The sequence below is a fragment of the Echiichthys vipera genome (assembly GCF_963691815.1).
Source record: "Echiichthys vipera genome assembly, chromosome: 10".
In the NCBI taxonomy this organism is placed as follows: domain Eukaryota; kingdom Metazoa; phylum Chordata; class Actinopteri; order Perciformes; family Trachinidae; genus Echiichthys; species Echiichthys vipera.
In genome coordinates, this window is record NC_139835.1 from 11773701 (window position 1) to 11792167 (window position 18467).

The following is an 18467-nucleotide window of genomic DNA, read 5'->3' on the forward strand; positions in this document are numbered from 1 at the left end:
CAGAGTAGGTGTTAAGCCACACATGCTTATAGTAATTAGATCTAATTTAGTAGTCCACACACACACAGTGTCAAAACACGTTCTGCCTATATTTGAGTTGTCAGCCTATTTTGTTGTCTATTTCACAGACTGTATGGTCCAGCCTATTAAAGGGTAAGAAGTCATGAAGCAGTCAGCAGTTAGTGCTGTCATCTGTGTGCAGACCTGAAGGGGAATTGCATTCAGTGTTGTGCATGAATGCACTAAATGTTTGTTCATATTTTTTGATGAATGGTAAACTGAATTATCAGCATGCAACTAGTCATCGGAAAGGTCAGCGACGTTCACTCTCGCAAAAGTTAACAGCGCTCACGCACTGTGTTTGCGGTGTTGTGTCAAAAACTTTTTCCCTGTCTATATGCGTTTCCCACTACCTGAACCTGAATCCAACCTTACCCTAACCACGGAAGAGGGCACTACCAGACATAATTTTAACAGGAAGAGAACAGACTTCAACACAATACCTATTCTGAAAAAAAAGGCAGAACTGGACCAAACATTAGCCACATCCGCAACATATTTGTAATGACACATCAAGTTCAAGCATATGACCAGTCTCAGCACAACCTATTTAAAAAAACCAGAACTAGTTAATTTTTTAGGGCGGTGAACTTCAAAATTCAATATTATGTACTGTGAACTGCTCTTGTTAAGTGTGAACTTGCACAACATTGCATTCTCTGTGAGGTAAGAGAGATGTAACTATTGCAATTTGCAATTATCAACATCAAACACATCCCATTCCAAACACACACACAATCACACACGCACACACAAACGCAATAAGAAATTTCATTGCATTCCCCTTCAACAGTTTTTCTTTTTGTTCACTCTCAATGAGATTCAATTTTGTACATTCGTGTTTCATAAAAGATGAATCATACAGTAATGACTTTGTCGATCCTCTGACTTCCCATCTAGCACCATGAAATTGATATTTATAGTTTTTACCACTGGATGGATTGCCATTAAATTTGGTTCAGATATCCATCGCAAAGAATTAAGCCTTATAGCTTTGGTGATCATGAACTTTAATTTACCATTATAAGACATCCAGGTTCTGTAATGGTCTGGGCTCGGGACTGGGATCTGGTCGTCCTCGGGCCCCTTCAACTTAACTTTCATTGGGCATGATTGTCAGGGGCACTGTTTTTTTGTATAATTTTTTTTATTAAATTACATGCATTCTACCATGAGGTTTTTCTTACAATCTCGTCCGTGTGTGTGTGTTGTTTTTGTGGAGGGTGAGGGTTAGGGGTTCTTTGTTGGGTGTAAGATGAATGAATGATATATGAATGTATGTGTCCTGTGTCTTATTTCTTGTGAATCAATGTTTCATGTTAGGCTGACACCACCTTAGGATATATGATATATTGTCATATGTTGGACGAGCATGTCTGTGTTTTTGCATGTATCAGAGTATTGGCATTGGTCTCGACAGGTCAGTTGGGCTCTGGCTGAAAAATTGCAGACCAGGCTATGGTTGTAATTTTTGGCTTATGCAGGGCCTAATACAAGGTTCCCAGGAGATGTGTCCTACGGAAATAGGTTATCCACTGATTGTTTTCTCAAGAGGTTAACATTTGAGTGAAATCCAACTACTGGATGGATTGACATAAAATTTGGTACATTCACGATCCCCTCAGGATTAATTGTGATAACTTTGTAGATCCCTTCACTTGTCATTTAGTGCCATCATTAGGTCAGGTTTAATTCATGCAATACTTTCCTGGCTTGTTTATGTATGATTCATTTAGCCTCCAAACCATCCAGATCTTATTGGTTTGGGACTGATGACATCATGAAAGAACATGACAAATAAAATGTGGCCATACAACATAGATGTCTTGCCTTTGAGATGTTGCAGATTTCTTACTTGTCTCCTTTGCTCTTCCTGTATAATTAACCAGCACAATTGTTCACATTTCAGTAACAGCAAATAGAGCAAGGCAGTTTGGTGCTATCCAGTTTTCATATTTAATGCTCTTCAATTTATCTGATTTATTTTGTAAATTGGCTATGCATGTTGTTAGAGAGATGCATAACACATGAACATCATTTCCATTCCTTTATCTAAAAATGTAATTTGTGCCTGTGTGAAATGATAACATCCCATGCCTCAAATGTGCCTATATCAGAGCTGATATGAATTATGCCGGAATTCTCTGAGAAGTTCTGAATAGCATTTTCAGGACAAATAGACAATATTCCAATTCCTCTGAGTTAATTACCATATAAAAAGCTACAGCCAAAGATAATCTGACTGCAAAGGCAAAGTGGTTTGAGGAAAATGTCATTACATTTCAGAAATGTTAAATTCCACATCTGATTAGATAGTCATTTGTCACTTCACAATGCATAATGCGCTTTTCTACTGCGTGAAACACTATTGAAAATGAGACATGAAAGACTATCTTTGATAAATTTAATGTGCTATAAACCTGCTATTTTGTTATACACTTGAAACAGCAGTGGAAGCAGCATTTGAAGTGCAAATTTAGTATCACCTAGGATAATCATGGTTTCCAGATTTAGCCATTTAATGTTTATCTTATCCTCATCTTACATCATGCTATCAAAGCACGTAAAGCTGGTGTGATGTACAAAGCCTGACAGGAAGGAAAGCAACCCAGTGTGAGAGACCCATCCCTAGCCCCCACCCTCAGCAAGATCCATAATTCCTTGTACTGTGGTGCGACCTGGAGCATACATCCCTTTTCCTTCTCTCAACATACTATCAAAGCTCTGGCAGACTCTGCCAGGCCTGACATCTGAGGGAAAAAGACCACAGAACGACTCCCCAGGGAGAGTGGGTGGCTCAGTGACACAAACTCAGCACAGATTTTGAATAATCCCCATTTTACACAATAGCTTTTACACAGTGATCAGCAGAGTGCACTCCTAAATTCCAACTGTTTCTCATCGTCCCTTGCAACCTAGTTTACTTTCAAATTAAAAATAAACCTTAGTGTGCTTAATAGTGCTTTAAATGCTTTGATACTGATAAGATATTGAAAAGGCACTTGTTTTGTGTTCAGTTTTAATTTCCAAGCACAGAAACCAAGAAAAATAAATGTCTTATGTGAGAAAAAAGGAAAACTTGCAACTGTACCCATGCATGTTGCTAAGCAGAACAAAAATTTGAGAAAAACAAGCAAGCCATAGGGCAAATAGAAGCCAGACTACTTGTTGTGTTTTGATTGAAAACACTCTTACCCTTCTGTAGGGTGCTGCTTTTGTTGTTTCATCCTCAGTTTGATTGATATGTGGCATTAAAATTCATTTCCCGCTGTTCTCTGCAGACTCGTCATGCTTGTGGAACCAGTTTGCCTGCTCAAAGAACAAATGCATTGCCAAACAATGGCTGTGCGATGGGGAGAACGACTGTGAGGACGGCCTTGATGAGAGCGTGCAGATCTGTGGTTAGTACCCTTTTAGATGTCATGAGGAATCTGTTGTTATTGTAAAAGGTCAGATCCTCTATATGTCGTATGACAGCCTCATGCGTTCCCCTAGCAGAGATGTAAATGAACGAACAGAAATGAAGCAATCCTAAAGATACAACAAATGAGACCACAGACATTTCTGATGATTCAAGTAGGCACTGAGGCAAAGAGATTTCTCATCACTGCGGCCAAAGAGGCACAGCTTTTTTTCAATGGGCAAATGAGATGTGTCTGTAATGAATTCTAGAGTAAAATAAAAATAATCCAGAAACAATAAAGAGACAAGAATTGCTGTTAACATTGGTTGTGTAATTAGATTGTAATGGAGTGTCGAGGATATATGAATGAAATAGCCCAGAGGTTTCCCAGGCACAATTCTCGTCAAAAACATGCATTTTAGATAATGCTAACTGTATTTACATTTGTTTCTCAGTGCAGCCATATTTTTCCGACTGCTACTATACCAAAGATAAAGTGTTGCTGACTTTCATAATCCATGTTTATAATTATCAATCACAATAGCGCAGTCCTTATATGTAAGTCTGCATAAGGCATAATGGGAACTGCTGCACAATGAAAATTTGTTTACTGTAGGTCATAACGTTTTATTGGCTAAAAACTACAACCAGTAGTAGTAGTAGTATAACAAGTATAGTACGGTATAGCCTATAAAGCCATCCTAACAAAACAAAAGATACCTGCTTCAGTTCAATGTCCCATGTCTTCTGTGGTGCATTTGACCCATTGTATTGACTTTTGAAAATAGAGCATGTGGTCCTGTTTTCCTCTCAGGCTCAGTGACATGTGCTCCAGGCCTATTTAGCTGCCCTGGGTCGTACGCCTGTGTGCCGAAACGCTGGCTCTGCGATGGTGAAAGGGACTGCCCCGATGGGAGTGATGAACTTTCTGCAGCCGGCTGTGGTAAACTCTAGTTCAACACATTGAATAGCTCCCTGCGATTATAAAAGAAACTCAATGTAATCCTCTAATTTGGAAAGCCTTGCTTTTTTTTTAGATTTCATTGTGTAAAACAATAGCCCATAGAACATGCAACCTACTAAACACCTACTGTAAATCCCTTAGCTCATTTTATTTCAAGTAATAAAAAAAACAAGTGTTTAGTGGGAAGTAGTACAATGTAAGTGTTTGCCTGATTGCAGTCTTCTCTAAGTGGTGTAATCTGTACTCATCCACAAATTTGTCCTGGATCATTCAAACTTAATTCTTTCAACTTTGGTTCTAAAATAAAACACAAAGACAATAGTAGCATCAGGCTCACTTATATTGACGTTTTCAAAAGGCTCACTAATATTGACATTTTAGATGCCATGCCATGTTCAGGAAGAAAATATTGATCCATTGATTAGCCTTTGAAACCATCTCTTTTCATGCATCAGCACCCAATAACACATGTGATGACAGCTCGTTTCGCTGCCACAACAAAGCATGCATCCCCCAGCGATTTGTCTGCGACCATGATGACGACTGTGGAGATGGGTCTGATGAATCAGTAGAATGTGGCAAGTAGATTTATTTTTATTTTGCTCTCTTTTTCTTATTTGCTCTCTTAATATTTACCAATGGTATATGGATATGCCTTCATTGAAAGCAACACTAGGTAAGTAAAACATAGTGATAGCCCAGCATATAATCCAGGTAAAAGTTTAAAGTCTACAATGTGGTAGAAACCCTGTATTAAAAAAGACCAGATATTAAACTTTGGATTTAAAGTGCAGAGGGTTGAGAACACAAACTGTAGTTCACCACACTTGCCATACAAAAACTAAACAATTGAAGAAAACAAATATGGAGGGGAATGTTTTTTACAGGTCTTGCATGCCTTTCCAGGCATGCCAGTATTCTTTGCAAGATTAGGAGATACGTATCTCATTACATTGTTTGAAACGATAGAATGAGTATCTATATAAAGGGTTTATATTGTTTTTGTAGAACACAGATGATTTCCTTCTAATTATGTATATATATTTACTGAATTCACACAATATTGTCTGGCTAGCCTATAATGCACTCTAATTTTCAAACTAAAGGGACATTTACTATGTAAAAGCAGTCTTTCAATATTAACATATTTGTTAATCTTTTAGGCTACAAGTGATGTTGCAATTTTGTAATTGACAGCCTTACACGGATAAATATTTTTAATGAAATAAACTGTGCATTCCAGAGTAAGATGTCTTTTTCATTAGGCTTGTGAAGGATTCTGGAGAACTTGCTCTGAGCATCTATTACTGCTTCAGATAAGTTTTCAGTTGAAAAGCTCTGTGTACTAATACATGTGCTCAAGGGTGCCTTGTGTGTCGGTATCAAATGCAGAGGGCCATGAGATAACGGCAGCATTTGACGCTCTGGGAATGAGAACGGGATGTAGGAAAATACTGAAATTAGGTATTTTGCAGCTGGTTATAGATATTCATATTCATCTGGACAGGTCTGAGTTTCTGTTATTTAGGATTTAATTATTTTGATATTTTTGAATGAATGTAATAGTATACTTGTAAACATATTGGCCTCCAGGTTTTATTTGAGTATACTTTTTAGTATCTCAACTGAGGGAATGATAGATGTCACAGCCTTGATTTGTGATGCCTTGGGCTGTTGAAACATTTATACTGTCCTTGAAATATTGACTAATGCAACTTTGCACACCATTATTCCTCCAGATGAGTTGAATTGGTAATCAGCAATGATTCTTTATACACTATGAGGATGCTTTATTGCAATATGAACAATGGCAATAGAAAGTTTATTTTTTCACCATTTGCACTTAGTTCTAGTCCCCCCCTAAACTGAAGCTGTCTCACTGCTGAGTGTAACTTAATGAAAAAAGTGTCCATCTCTCTTTCTTCAGCCTATCGCTCCTGTGGATCAGAGGAATTTCGCTGCGGGGATGGCCGCTGTCTTCTCAGCTCTCAGTGGGAGTGTGATGGCTATGCAGACTGTCCCGACCACTCTGACGAACTGCCTCTGAACCTCAAATGTCTGGCTGCAGGTAAGGCTGCTTTTTGGCTCACTACTGGAATCTCTTCATCAGTGTCACCAGCAGCACTGCTCGCCCAGGAAACTGGCAGTGACATATGACGGGGAAAAAACATGCTAAAACCAGGAGAGCTCTCTTGAAGGGAATTAATCTGTCGAGATCCATTGTCAGGTCAAAAACGTTCCCCAACTCTGTCAAGTAATTGCAGGGCATTTTGCCAGTAACAGTCATGTCTTGCTCTCTTCAGGAAGCTTGTGCAACGGCTCCTTCTTCATGTGCTCCAATGGACGCTGCATCTCTGAAGGGAATCTCTGTGATGGGAAAGATGATTGTGGAGACCGGTCAGATGAGAGGAACTGTAATGTGAACGAATGCTTGAACCGCAGAGTCAGCGGGTGTACACAGGACTGCCAAGATCTTCCTGTGGGATACAAGGTAAGTGACCAGTGGACTAGTCATATATACTTCAGTCCTATACTGTATAGTGTATAGATCTGTACACTGTATAGTGAATAGATATGCAAATAAGAATCACAGCTATAATGTGTCCTTCTGCCTACATTGAAAATTGCATCATCATATTCAAATTGAATGTGTATTACAACAGTCTAACATTTTAATTCATAGTCTTTACTGATACAGTTTTAAGCTCTAGAATCATTATTATTAGGTGAAAAGTGGAGGTCATATTAGTAATAGTGTGGACATTAAGATTAATGGCCATTAATGAATTAAGCCTTATTTTGCACATAATTACACAAATACAGATGGGTTAGAGCATACTTACATTTAGTTTCTCACTTTTTGAATAACCTTGAATGCTTGAGAATGTAATGATATGCCAACAACTGTCTGTGCTCCCTCACGGTGCCGGATGATTGTGCCATGCCTGGCAATGTTGGCATGGGATGTTGAGGTTGAATCCAGGTCAAGGCTATGTCTGCTGGAGTGCTCCGATGGCCATCACTGTTACAGACCGCTGCAGTTTATGCCTTCATTTCTGGATTTGCCTCTCCTACTCTTCCATGAGACTTTGCTCAGCCAGAAAACTGGCTGAAAGCACAGAAAACCTCTCTTCCCTGTCATGTCAGAGGCAGAGCTGGACAGAGAGCACATCAATACAGACCCTTACCTCATACATTTGTTGCCTGAACAGGGAGATCAGCAGAAAGGCCCTCAAGGTTATAACTGTGGATAAGAAAGGGATTTGCTTTGGGTCCATAGCAGCTGATACAAGCACTTTGAGCTATTTTTGGGGTGGGGCCTGGTCACTGAAGTGTGATGGAATTGTTGAGCCATGGTACAATATGTCTTATAAATCTAAAAATGAACTGAGAGGGCCCAGACTAATACGCATTTGTCATTAGTCAATTAACACTTTAACCCCTGACCATAGCCACAATGACACATTGTAAAAAAGAAGAAATCAAATGTCCAAACCATAAAACCTGAATGATTTGTTTCATAGGCTAAATTTTAATAGCTAATTAGGAGTCAAAACAGATAAACTGTCTCCGCTACCATTTTTGTTTTTATGTATTCAGTGTAAATGCTGGCCTGGTTTCCACCTGAAAGATGATGGGAAGACGTGTGTGGATATCGATGAATGCTCCACTACACTCCCTTGTAGCCAGCGCTGCATCAATACTTATGGCTCCTACAAGTGCCTGTGTGTGGATGGCTATGAAGCCTTAGAGCGAAATCCCAATACATGCAAGGCTGTGTCAGGTCTGACTTTTCAACTCCCCACTTGCAGAATTTCAGTGTGTAACTAAGTCCCATCAGACCTTTCAACTCTGCATGTTCCTCATTTCAGCTGAAGAGCCTTTTCTTATAATGGCTGACCACCATGAGATCCGGAAGCTGAGTGTGGATGGCTCAAATTACACCATCTTGAAACAGGTAAGCGATATCTGAATTACCGTTATTATGCCTGCAATGAGATTTTAGATACATCATCAGATGTACATACAGCTAAGAGGCATCAGCAGAGTGTCAGTGGAATAATCATTGTGTCCTTTTTTCCATGCTTCATTTGGGAGCTCCCTTGCATCTTGTAGCCAGTTAGTCAATTATATATTGAGGAATTATGGGTTGAAATGGCTGTTTTTAGGAACGGTGTAAATATGTCCACTTCTGTATAGTTCCCTTCAAAAGGTACTGTGGAATCCCCCAGTATCGCAGGTCATCCTGTACTGAGAGGGGGGATGGTAATCGTGCCGCTTTCTACCATCCAAGTAAAGGCTGACGAACGAACTCTGCAGTCACCATGTGCGCAGTAGCCCCAGTGGCACCAATGGGTGGGCAGCTTAAATCCCATTAATGAAACCATGAATCCCAGCAACTGCATTACAGTCAGCACCATTACTATGGCAACCTATTGTAGTTTGCAAGCTGCCTGCTGCAGGGACATCCATCTGTGTTCCAACAGAGTGGCCCGAAGCCCGCACGCATTGAGCACAATCAACAGATATTCCACCCATTGCTGTGGCAGGAGACTGCTCTTCTTCCAGTTGGTCGCAAACTCCAACTTGATAAGCTATAAGATCAACCGGGGTCTGTGGTACACAGCCCATTCTATGGACTTGGCCATAACAATGAGTCGAGTTAGAAGAAGACCCTCATGCCATGGTTAGGCTGCAGATGAAGGTGCAGGGGCCAGGGAAAAGCCAGACAGCAGTCAGTTGTACTTATAGGATAACCCTTGGAAAGCAAAATGCAGAAATCTTGTGTTCCAAGGGCACCTCAACATGAAAGTGTGCATCCTTGAAGTTGAAGGTGGTGAACCAATCACCCAACTGACCCAGTTCCCATCACTGCTTGTTTGTTAGCATGTGGAAGGTTTTGTGAGCAATGCAGCAATTTAGGATGTGATGATCCAAAATGTGCAATATCCCATGTTTCTTGGAACCAGGCAGTATGCGGAGTAAAACCCCTTTTGTCTGAAGTGATCCCATCACTACTTATGTCAAGTAGCAATGGGATCACAGGCCGCTAGCACTGCTCTCTGCGTGGCTAAGAAGGCAATCAAAGCTGAATCCACCTCCTTGCTGGCAAGGAGGTGGGACACAAACCCGCTGATGAGGTTCCTGAAGCAGAGACTCCATCCATGGAGAAAGTAAAATCGGGCAAATCGCTCTTCACTGAAGAGGAAAAGGATAGCTAAGGGGTGTGCACTGCCTTATATACTGTGGGTCTGCATGTATTCAGGTAGGCATGTTCTGATTGCCTGGCTACATTTATATACATTTCAGTGGGTGAATGCATGTTTTGCCACTGTATACTGTCTCAAGTTTTGACATTATCACACATAAAGAAAACGATGTGCCACTATTTCAGATTTTGACGTATTTGAAATGTTTACAGTCTGCTGGAAATGTAGTCTACATCCTCTCCAATTTTTGCTGTCCTTCATTTGACAAACATCTAATTCAGCTAAACATTCTTGAAAGATGCGTAGCAAACCACTTTTTTCAAATCGTATTATATATTACCTCAAATAAGAACATTCAGTATTACTCTGCAACAAAAAAAAAATTGCATAGGTGATTTTACTCCTCAGTCTCAAGGAGTTATGTAGTGTGATGATTATTGTAAATTTTGGTTATGTTTAAATAACATGTCCACTATCCATTATTATTTCCCAACCCTTACCACATGTACAGAGAAAACTGGCCATTCTGATCACTTAACCCTACAGAGGACCCCATGGAAAAGCTATTTCAATCATGTCTAGGTCTCATCACAGCTGCTCAGGGCAATGCTTGAATCTGACTCTTGATTATCAAAAATGGTTGGCTCTGATTTACTGTAAATCAACTTAGGGGTATCCTATGGTCTACTCTCACAGTCACATTAATCTCTTGGCTCCGTGTACTCTACTGTCTATGTGTGAGTTCTCATCAGCCACAATTCACTTTAATCACTGCATGTTAGCGTTAATGGTCGCTAGAGAGGGAAATATTCACATGGCTTTACTAAGTGGTGGTGGTTACTTTACTGACCTTATATCACTTCACTACACCATTACATACCCTGTTAAAATTACATGTTCATGATATTATGTAAATTTCAAATGAGCCAATCACTTTCCTTATGCATTGGTTTTGCTGTTAGCATACATTTGTCTTCCCACCACAAACAAGAATTACTCCACCACAATATTTAAACCCATTCAGTGTGTTTTAGAGATACTATGTTTCTGCTATTCTACTTTGTTTTAGTTTTTTTCACTGTTATTAATTAGAGCTGGCTCTGGCTCTTTTACAGTGGGGAACGTGATTACTAGGGATAACATTTTGCTTTAAAGGGATAGCTTTAGTTTTTTTGAAGTAGGGTTGTATGAGGTGCTTATAGATGATTTATTACCTACAGTAGATGATGGTTATCACATCACAGACAGGAGTCCAAACATGGACACTAAGGCTTAAGCAAAAAAATCCATTTCAGTTTAAGTTTATGCAATATGTAGAATAGTTTTTTGCGGCTTTACCTTGCCGTCAGGCAGCGCCTTCCTCCAGTTTCCACTGAAGTGGCCCTCTTCAAAAGTGTTTTGTATAGTCTGGCTCAGAAAGGTAACATCTTGTCTCCACAGTGAACAGCATTTCATTGTCACTGTTATATTCACTTGTTTTTATTTTCTTGTATTTGTTTACTCCATAAACTGCAGAAAATCTGATCCAAACAGCTGATCTGTGGTTTAATACAGTGCACAGCAAAGCTGCATATATGTGTAGGAATAAATTGAGAAAATTTAGTGTAAGAAAGGGGCTCTCTTGTGGCAAGGTAAAGCAGTGAATATATATATGTATATATAGCTTAAACTTAAACTGACGGTGATTTTTAAGTAGGCCTTTTTTTAAAGGTGCTGCCCCCAACCACAGCAGATTCGGTACTGCAGTGTCGATACCGCTGTCTGCTTCTCTAAACTGGTGGCATGCTAACCTCCATCTACTGTAGGTAATAGAGATTATGGACAAATACCTCGCACAACCCCACTTCAAAAAGACAAACTGGAGCAGCCAGCGGCACAGTGGTTAGATCAGTCGCCCCATGTAAAAAGGTTGAAGGTCCTTGAGGCAGCTGCCGCGGGTACGACTCCAAACCTCTACCCCCTCTCTCTCACCCCATTTCCTGTCTGTCCTATATAATAAAAGGCATGAAAACTGCCAAAAAAGAATCTTTAAAAAAAAAAAAGCCAAACTACCTCTTCAAGAAAGTTCAGATTCCCATGAGCTGTCCGACAACAACAGCTAATAGAAATCGATCAGTGATTTCAGGCTACAGGTTAGTATTTAGATAGAAATTACTTTATGCAATAATTCTACATTAACTATAATTATATTTACATTTTAGCATGTTGTAATATGGGAATGATTTCTATTTAAAGCTTGGGATGGTAGGAGCCAAAAGCTATGTCAGTTTGCAAACAAACTTTGGTGATTGCATCCACGGCCTTAAGGTTTTTTCTGTCAGACATGAGATGAGTAGTTGAATGTGTGGAAGAGGAAATCAATGGGTTGTTAACAGTGATGTCAATATGCGTACTGCACTATAAAAACCTGTATGCACATTTACAGTATTATTATTTATACACTTGTTTATTATTCTAATTCCATATCCATTTTCAGAATCTATTATTACACACTTGGGATTATTACATTCTGATTGATTTTGTAGTTGGCTGGTTTCTCTACTGTTTCCAGGGATAATGAACAGGCAACACATTTTTGGATAGAAAAGCTGATAAAACAAGCATGCGGGTTTCATCTCTATAGCTGATGTTTGGAGTGGAGAAAGGTTCCCCCAGGACACTTTGGCACCTTTCTGTGAGGGTGTTGATGATCTGATGAAGATGTCTCATTTCGCCTGTCAGATTATCTGACACCCTTTGTCGGCACCCACGGTGTGAGACAGCAGGATGTGGGCACTTGTTTGGTGAGCAGCTCTGTCTGACTGACAGTCAGGTCCTGTGAGCATGACACAGTAGGAAAGTAGCTCACTCTTCTGCTTTGTAAGGACTTTGACTTCACAGAACATTCAAGACTTCCATGGCTCTTCAAATGCTCTTTATATCATAGCTGAAAGCAGTGGAACCTATGGGAAAACCATCTAAATCAATATTGTATCTACAATAAATATCACACACGGATACTGTCGTAATTGGACTTGCTTTGCTATGTTTTTCATCCTTTTGGAATTTTTACATGTAGGCATTTCAAATAATTAATGAAACGTTTTGGTTGGTTTGAATTCAAAAGTGCTGCTTTTGAGAGAGAAAACAGGATGCGTACTTCTTCCCAGATTTCCATAACATGTCTTTTTCTCCGGACACTATGAAACATGGCCAATACTAGCTGACATGAAAGAACAATTACATGGGTTAGATGGCCAAGGCGACTTGTTTTGTTCCAGGTTAGCCATCTCTACTTCTTCTACTTACTGGTGAAATTATAGCCTTGCGTAGCCTGCTGTAGAGTGCCAACTTCTGACCAAACTATGCTGTAGCCTAGTTTATTCCGTCCAAAACCAGTTGATGGAATTGCCCCTAATTCACTTTTTTCTCCCGACATTATACAAGTTCCTTAAAATGCACTTGACAATTGAAGGGAAACAGCACATTGAGTATAGGTAACTTGCATTTTGGCAGCTGTCAGAACACACACTTGAAAAAAATAAACTTGAAGTGCAAACTGTTTTGTGTGAGTAAAACGTAAGCCATTACACCACTTGTGTAGACACCTGTATTGCTTAAAATAGGAATATATCATGTCAGAGGCACGTACGATGGATGAAGCAAAAAAGTCAAGAGCGGTTAAATATCAATCTATGTATTAACAGTGTTTGGGTTTACCATATTACAATGTACAACATTTTCTCCTAAAATGCAACATGGAAACATATGGAATTGACACATTGTGTAGACCTGCATATTAACCTCACTTCGGGGATAATAAGTTGAATTTGATAATTAACTTATACTGTGTTGTACAACTGTGTTGCCATTGAAAGTGTCTTCTAATAATTATTTTTCACCCTCACAGGTAACTCTGTACTCCTTATTGCTTAATTCCCATTAACTTACTGTATATACTTGTGCTCTCTCTATCCTCTATATTCTCAGGGCCTCAACAATATTATCCACATAGATTTTGACTACAAGAAGGAATTTATCTATTGGGTGGACTCAACAAGGCCGAGTGGGCGAAAGATCAACAGAATGCGCCTCAATGGAAGTGACCTCAAGGTCAGGATTTAGATGCTCGGAATTCATTCCATATGGTGTCTAGTTGTACTTTACCCAAGATTCATTGGTTACACTTTGCTTGGTCCCTGTTCAACTTGTATTTATTCATCTTTCCTTGCTCTATCCAAATAGTTTTTCTTACTAATGTAATTGAATTATCAAGATGTGTTCTATTGTATATATGAGTCCGTCTGAGTTTAGAAAACAAGTATGTTGCTTTAAAGGCTCATTATCACTGCTCAGCTGATGGTGGGTGCCCTTTATCCGTTATTATAGTCGACATAATGGATTTGTTCTGTCGGCAGACAATTGCCTGTTACTTTAACAACAATGAATGTGTGTTTGTGATAATATGACTATCATCAATGGTTTTCAGATAATAAGCCTACTGACAAAATGATGCTCTCTGGTGTATTCAACAAGGTTTGCCCTGGTCATGGGATTTGAGCCCAGACACTCGGGACACCGGGACGTCAGCAGAACACCTGCTGGGCCCCCATCCAGCATCTAATTAATATTGATGCGTGGGGGTATTAGGCTCATTCAGCTCAATTACTCCAACAGTCTCTGTTTGAGCCACTGCCTCAGCTTTTCAAGAGGACAAACTATCCAAAACACAGGCTGGGGAACGTCTTGCATCAAGTTAATTAAAAGAGCCACTGATATCCAGTGCTACTAGTATACGCTTGCCATATAATGAAGAAAAGATTGGGGAGCAGAGAGTATTTTTGTGGATTTTGTTTTTCTATGCCAATATACTAGTTTCATCTGACCAAGGCAGAGGTTAATTGAATTAAATGGTTTAATTAAAACAATGTAAATGTCTATGTCTAATGAGAGATTGTATCATTTATTTTGTTTAGTTCATCAATTCTTAAGAGTAAACTTCTGTTGCACTACCCTATTTGGGTTGAAACTTTGCAGGATGTAGCGGTTACACTTCTAGCTACAGTATGCAGTCAGTGATGTCACAGCAGGTGTTTTGCATTTGATAGCTGAAAGAACAACAACGGTTACATAAATAATTGGTTTTATACAAGTAGCTAGCTCCGGGGTTGAAAAATGCCAACACGGAAGCACCAAAAACTGCAGTTCTTAAAAGGACACTTGAGGCTAGCTCCAAAAGAAATTCAATCCCAATAGATCCCTGTGCTAAATGCCCAGCTTTACAGCAGAAATGAATGTGTTAACAACCAGGTACAAAATAACGATTTTGGTCTCTTTCTCTATTTTATCTAATTCACCCTTTTAAATTATTTTAAGGCTTAATCTTATGCAGAAAATGAATGGCATCGCCCCTTTGACAGGTGGGTGCTGGGTTTACCTTCAACAATACAACAATACCACCGAGGTGTATCTGTGTCCATTCTTCGAGCCAAGCTATGACTACTGAAAGAGTCAATATGACATGTTGTTATAGTGACACTTAAGAAAACACTTAAGTTTAATGAAATGAAAACATAAGATGAAGAAGTGATGATTAGCCTTCTGAAGAACGTTTCAGGGCTGTATGAAATGTTTTACTTTAAATGGATGAAAGGATTGATTCAGTGACTGCATTGTTCAAACATACATTAATCTGCTCTTTATGCTTTGATGAGCCACATTCAAATGTCAACGTCCCTCACAAGTTAACCTTCGGTGCCACATGAGCAATAGTGAAATATTATGAATAAAGTCAGCCAGAAGGACTAGTGAGTAACATCTGGTTTTTGCCTGAGGATGCCGTTGTGACGGAACATACTGAACAAAGAGTGACACTCGAGTGACTGTTTTAAGTTCAGTTTTGTACAAATTACTGCTTAGGGGACAGTCTAGTCTTTTACCCAGACTATATATTTTCTTGCAAATGATGACGGAAAAGGCCTCAAAGCTCATCGGGTTCCTTAATGAGCGATTGTGCTGGCTTTTTTTATTTTTTATTTTTTATTTTTTGCATTGGTTTTATCTGCCAGCTGGCACAGTGATTGTATATTCTGAATAACTGCTTTTTCAGACTCAAAAGCTAGACTGCCTTGGGTATATTGATGGAGTTCCTATAGTTCCTAGATATCTTTTATACCAGTTAAACACATTCACTTGCATTTGAACCAAATCTCTTACTGAGATTAGTGCTGTGAGATGATTATGATAATTTATGAAAGTGTGTCTTTGCTGCCCTCCTTACACTGCTTTGGTTCCAGTATTTACATTTACACAGTAAACAAATACTTATACAGAGGATACATTTTCAGATTGGAATATACAGAGTTCTGCACTACTGACCCCCTTGTATTATGCACAGAGCAAATTTCATGGCCTAAGTGCACAGGCCTCTTTAAAACCTCAAAAAATGCTTTTATAGATATTGAATTGAGCTTTTTATTTTTATTTTTTACCATGATCCATAATAGCAGCTAGTACAGTTTACATACAATCTGTATGTGTTTAAGAGTCATTACAAGTCTTTACTGAGTATTTAATCATTTTATTCTTATTAATGTCAGCCACTACTGTAGCTGTCATACAGAAGCAAGAATGATTTGTAGTCTTAAATTTGAGAAATGTGATATGCATAATTATGTGTGGGTCAAACTACAACTGTACCTTAATTAATTAGTTAATTATTTCGTTTTTAGATACAGCTCCCTGATCTGACAAAACACATCGATAAACACCAAACTCTTATATGAAAACTCTTAGACATCAAGTGTAATAATGCTAGTGATGAACACCCCAATCATGACTTCAACAAATATATTGTGACATTTTTTAATCAATTTAAGCAATATGTAACAATCTATAATAGACTGTTGCTATCCCCACAATGTAAGCAGGTGTGGTAATACTGCCCACACACAAACATACCTAAATTTGTCTAAATAATAAATAAAAGAAGCACAGACAGCCGCCACTTTTTATGGTCATACATTCATTTCAGATATCCTATTTTTACAGATATAAAATACATAATATATGTAATCACAATGGACACAGTATTCTGCATGTGACACATTTACTTTAAGAAAAGTAGCTTCTGGTCAGCAGTTATGGTCATTAATCGCCCTTCAGCAACTTTGAGTCAAAGACGAAATGCATTTATAGCCATTACTATGGCAACACTTATAAATCAGATCTCAAAGAAATCCCACTAATGATCATTTCTGCTCTGGATGATAATAGCCCTTCTGTGTAATGTGGTTGAAAAAAATAGAAGTTGTCTAAATGAGAGCATCCTCAATGCTTGAGATTGTTGTTTGTGGGACATAAAAATAGGTTCTTCTGAGTCACTCTGATTCTTTTATTTCTTCCAGGGTTGGTATATTAAATTACTCCTACCTGACAGAGGAGGACCTATCCTTTGTGCATGCTGTTGTGTTTGTCTTTAGTAAACGAAAAAAAGAGACAATTTTGCTCAAATGCCAAATGATTTCTTTACATTTGATCCGTTTTTATTTTTTTTACTGAAACTGATCTTCCTCTCCCTGCATTACTAGATAGTCCACAGAACAGCAGTGCCCAGCGCCTTAGCAGTGGATTGGATAGGAAAGAATCTGTACTGGTGTGATGCAGAAAGAAAAACACTGGAAGTGTCCAAATCCAATGGCCTCTACCCTACCGTCCTGATCAGTTCTAGCCTTAAGAACCCCACAGATTTAGCTCTGGACCCCCAAACAGGGTAAGCCTATTATCATTACTGTAAACTCACCACAATGCTGCAGTATGTTTTGTTTTGTTTCACAGCTTGAGGGAGAACAGAGATAGAGTTGCTCATTTCAAATGAATAACTTGGAAACTGTAAGAGCCAGCTAATTTTGTGTCAGTGCAATTTTTTGTTGCTATAATGTTTTTCCTGCTGTAGTACATATCTCTTTGAATTGTGCTGTACCTCTGACTAGGTACATGTTCTGGGTAGACTGCTGTGAACCTCCCCACATTGGACGTATTGGCATGGATGGCCGAGGGCAAACGGTTATCATTGACACAGAGATCTATAGCCCCACTGCTCTGACTATCGATTATACCAACAAAAGACTTTACTGGGCAGATGACAACCACATCCTGCTTGCCAACATGGATGGCACCCAAAGACGCAAAGGTGAGACTAAGGTGGTGTCCATGTTAAAATAACAGTTAGACATTTTTGGGAAGTACACTTTTCATCCCATATTGTATGGCTAGGTTCTACTTCCAAATGCAACTTTTAAATTTCAATTTAAATTGTGTTGTAGATGTTAAACTCTAACACATATAGTTAAACTTAAAGGATGAATGAATGGCTCTATCACTACTACTGCTCGTCATATAAAATGATGGGAAATTAAAGATGGCAGTATAGGGGTATCAGAAATGCTATAAAAAAAAAACTCAAATCATTAGTTAACCTGATAAATTGATCTGTTATGGGTGTTACTGATTGGACGTTTTAACCCTTGTTGCAAGGAAATTAGTGTTTTAAGTTCCCCACAATGTAGCAGTCCCCTGGTTGCTAAATTGATTGGAAAAAATAATTCAATTGATTCTTGTCACGGCCATTTATCCCTCTCCAGTGTCCTACGGTCACATCCAAGGCGTAATAGCTCTGACTTTGTTTGAGGACTTTGTGTATTGGACGGATGGCAAGTCCAAATCACTACGACGTGCTCACAAGACAACTGGCGCTCAAGGGATGGAGCTCCTCAACTCCTGGCAAGCCATCAAATCTATCAAGGTCTACCACTCCCTGCGCCAGCCTGAAGGTATGAAGTCCATCTGGTAG

At 39.0% G+C, this 18467-nt stretch overlaps 1 protein-coding gene across 1 annotated transcript in view; it reads left to right on the plus strand.

The window, feature by feature from the left end:
* Window positions 1–18467, plus strand: part of lrp1bb (low density lipoprotein receptor-related protein 1Bb) — a 287271-nt gene that overhangs the window by 221068 nt on the left and 47736 nt on the right. The window contains exons 51-61 of the mRNA XM_083922252.1: window positions 3342–3461; window positions 4278–4406; window positions 4883–5005; window positions 6355–6495; window positions 6731–6918; window positions 8028–8211; window positions 8300–8385; window positions 13607–13729; window positions 17206–17387; window positions 17608–17807; window positions 18259–18447. Coding sequence (XP_083778378.1) covers window positions 3342–3461; window positions 4278–4406; window positions 4883–5005; window positions 6355–6495; window positions 6731–6918; window positions 8028–8211; window positions 8300–8385; window positions 13607–13729; window positions 17206–17387; window positions 17608–17807; window positions 18259–18447 — 1665 coding nt within the window. The remainder of the gene's footprint in view (window positions 1–3341; window positions 3462–4277; window positions 4407–4882; window positions 5006–6354; window positions 6496–6730; window positions 6919–8027; window positions 8212–8299; window positions 8386–13606; window positions 13730–17205; window positions 17388–17607; window positions 17808–18258; window positions 18448–18467) is intronic.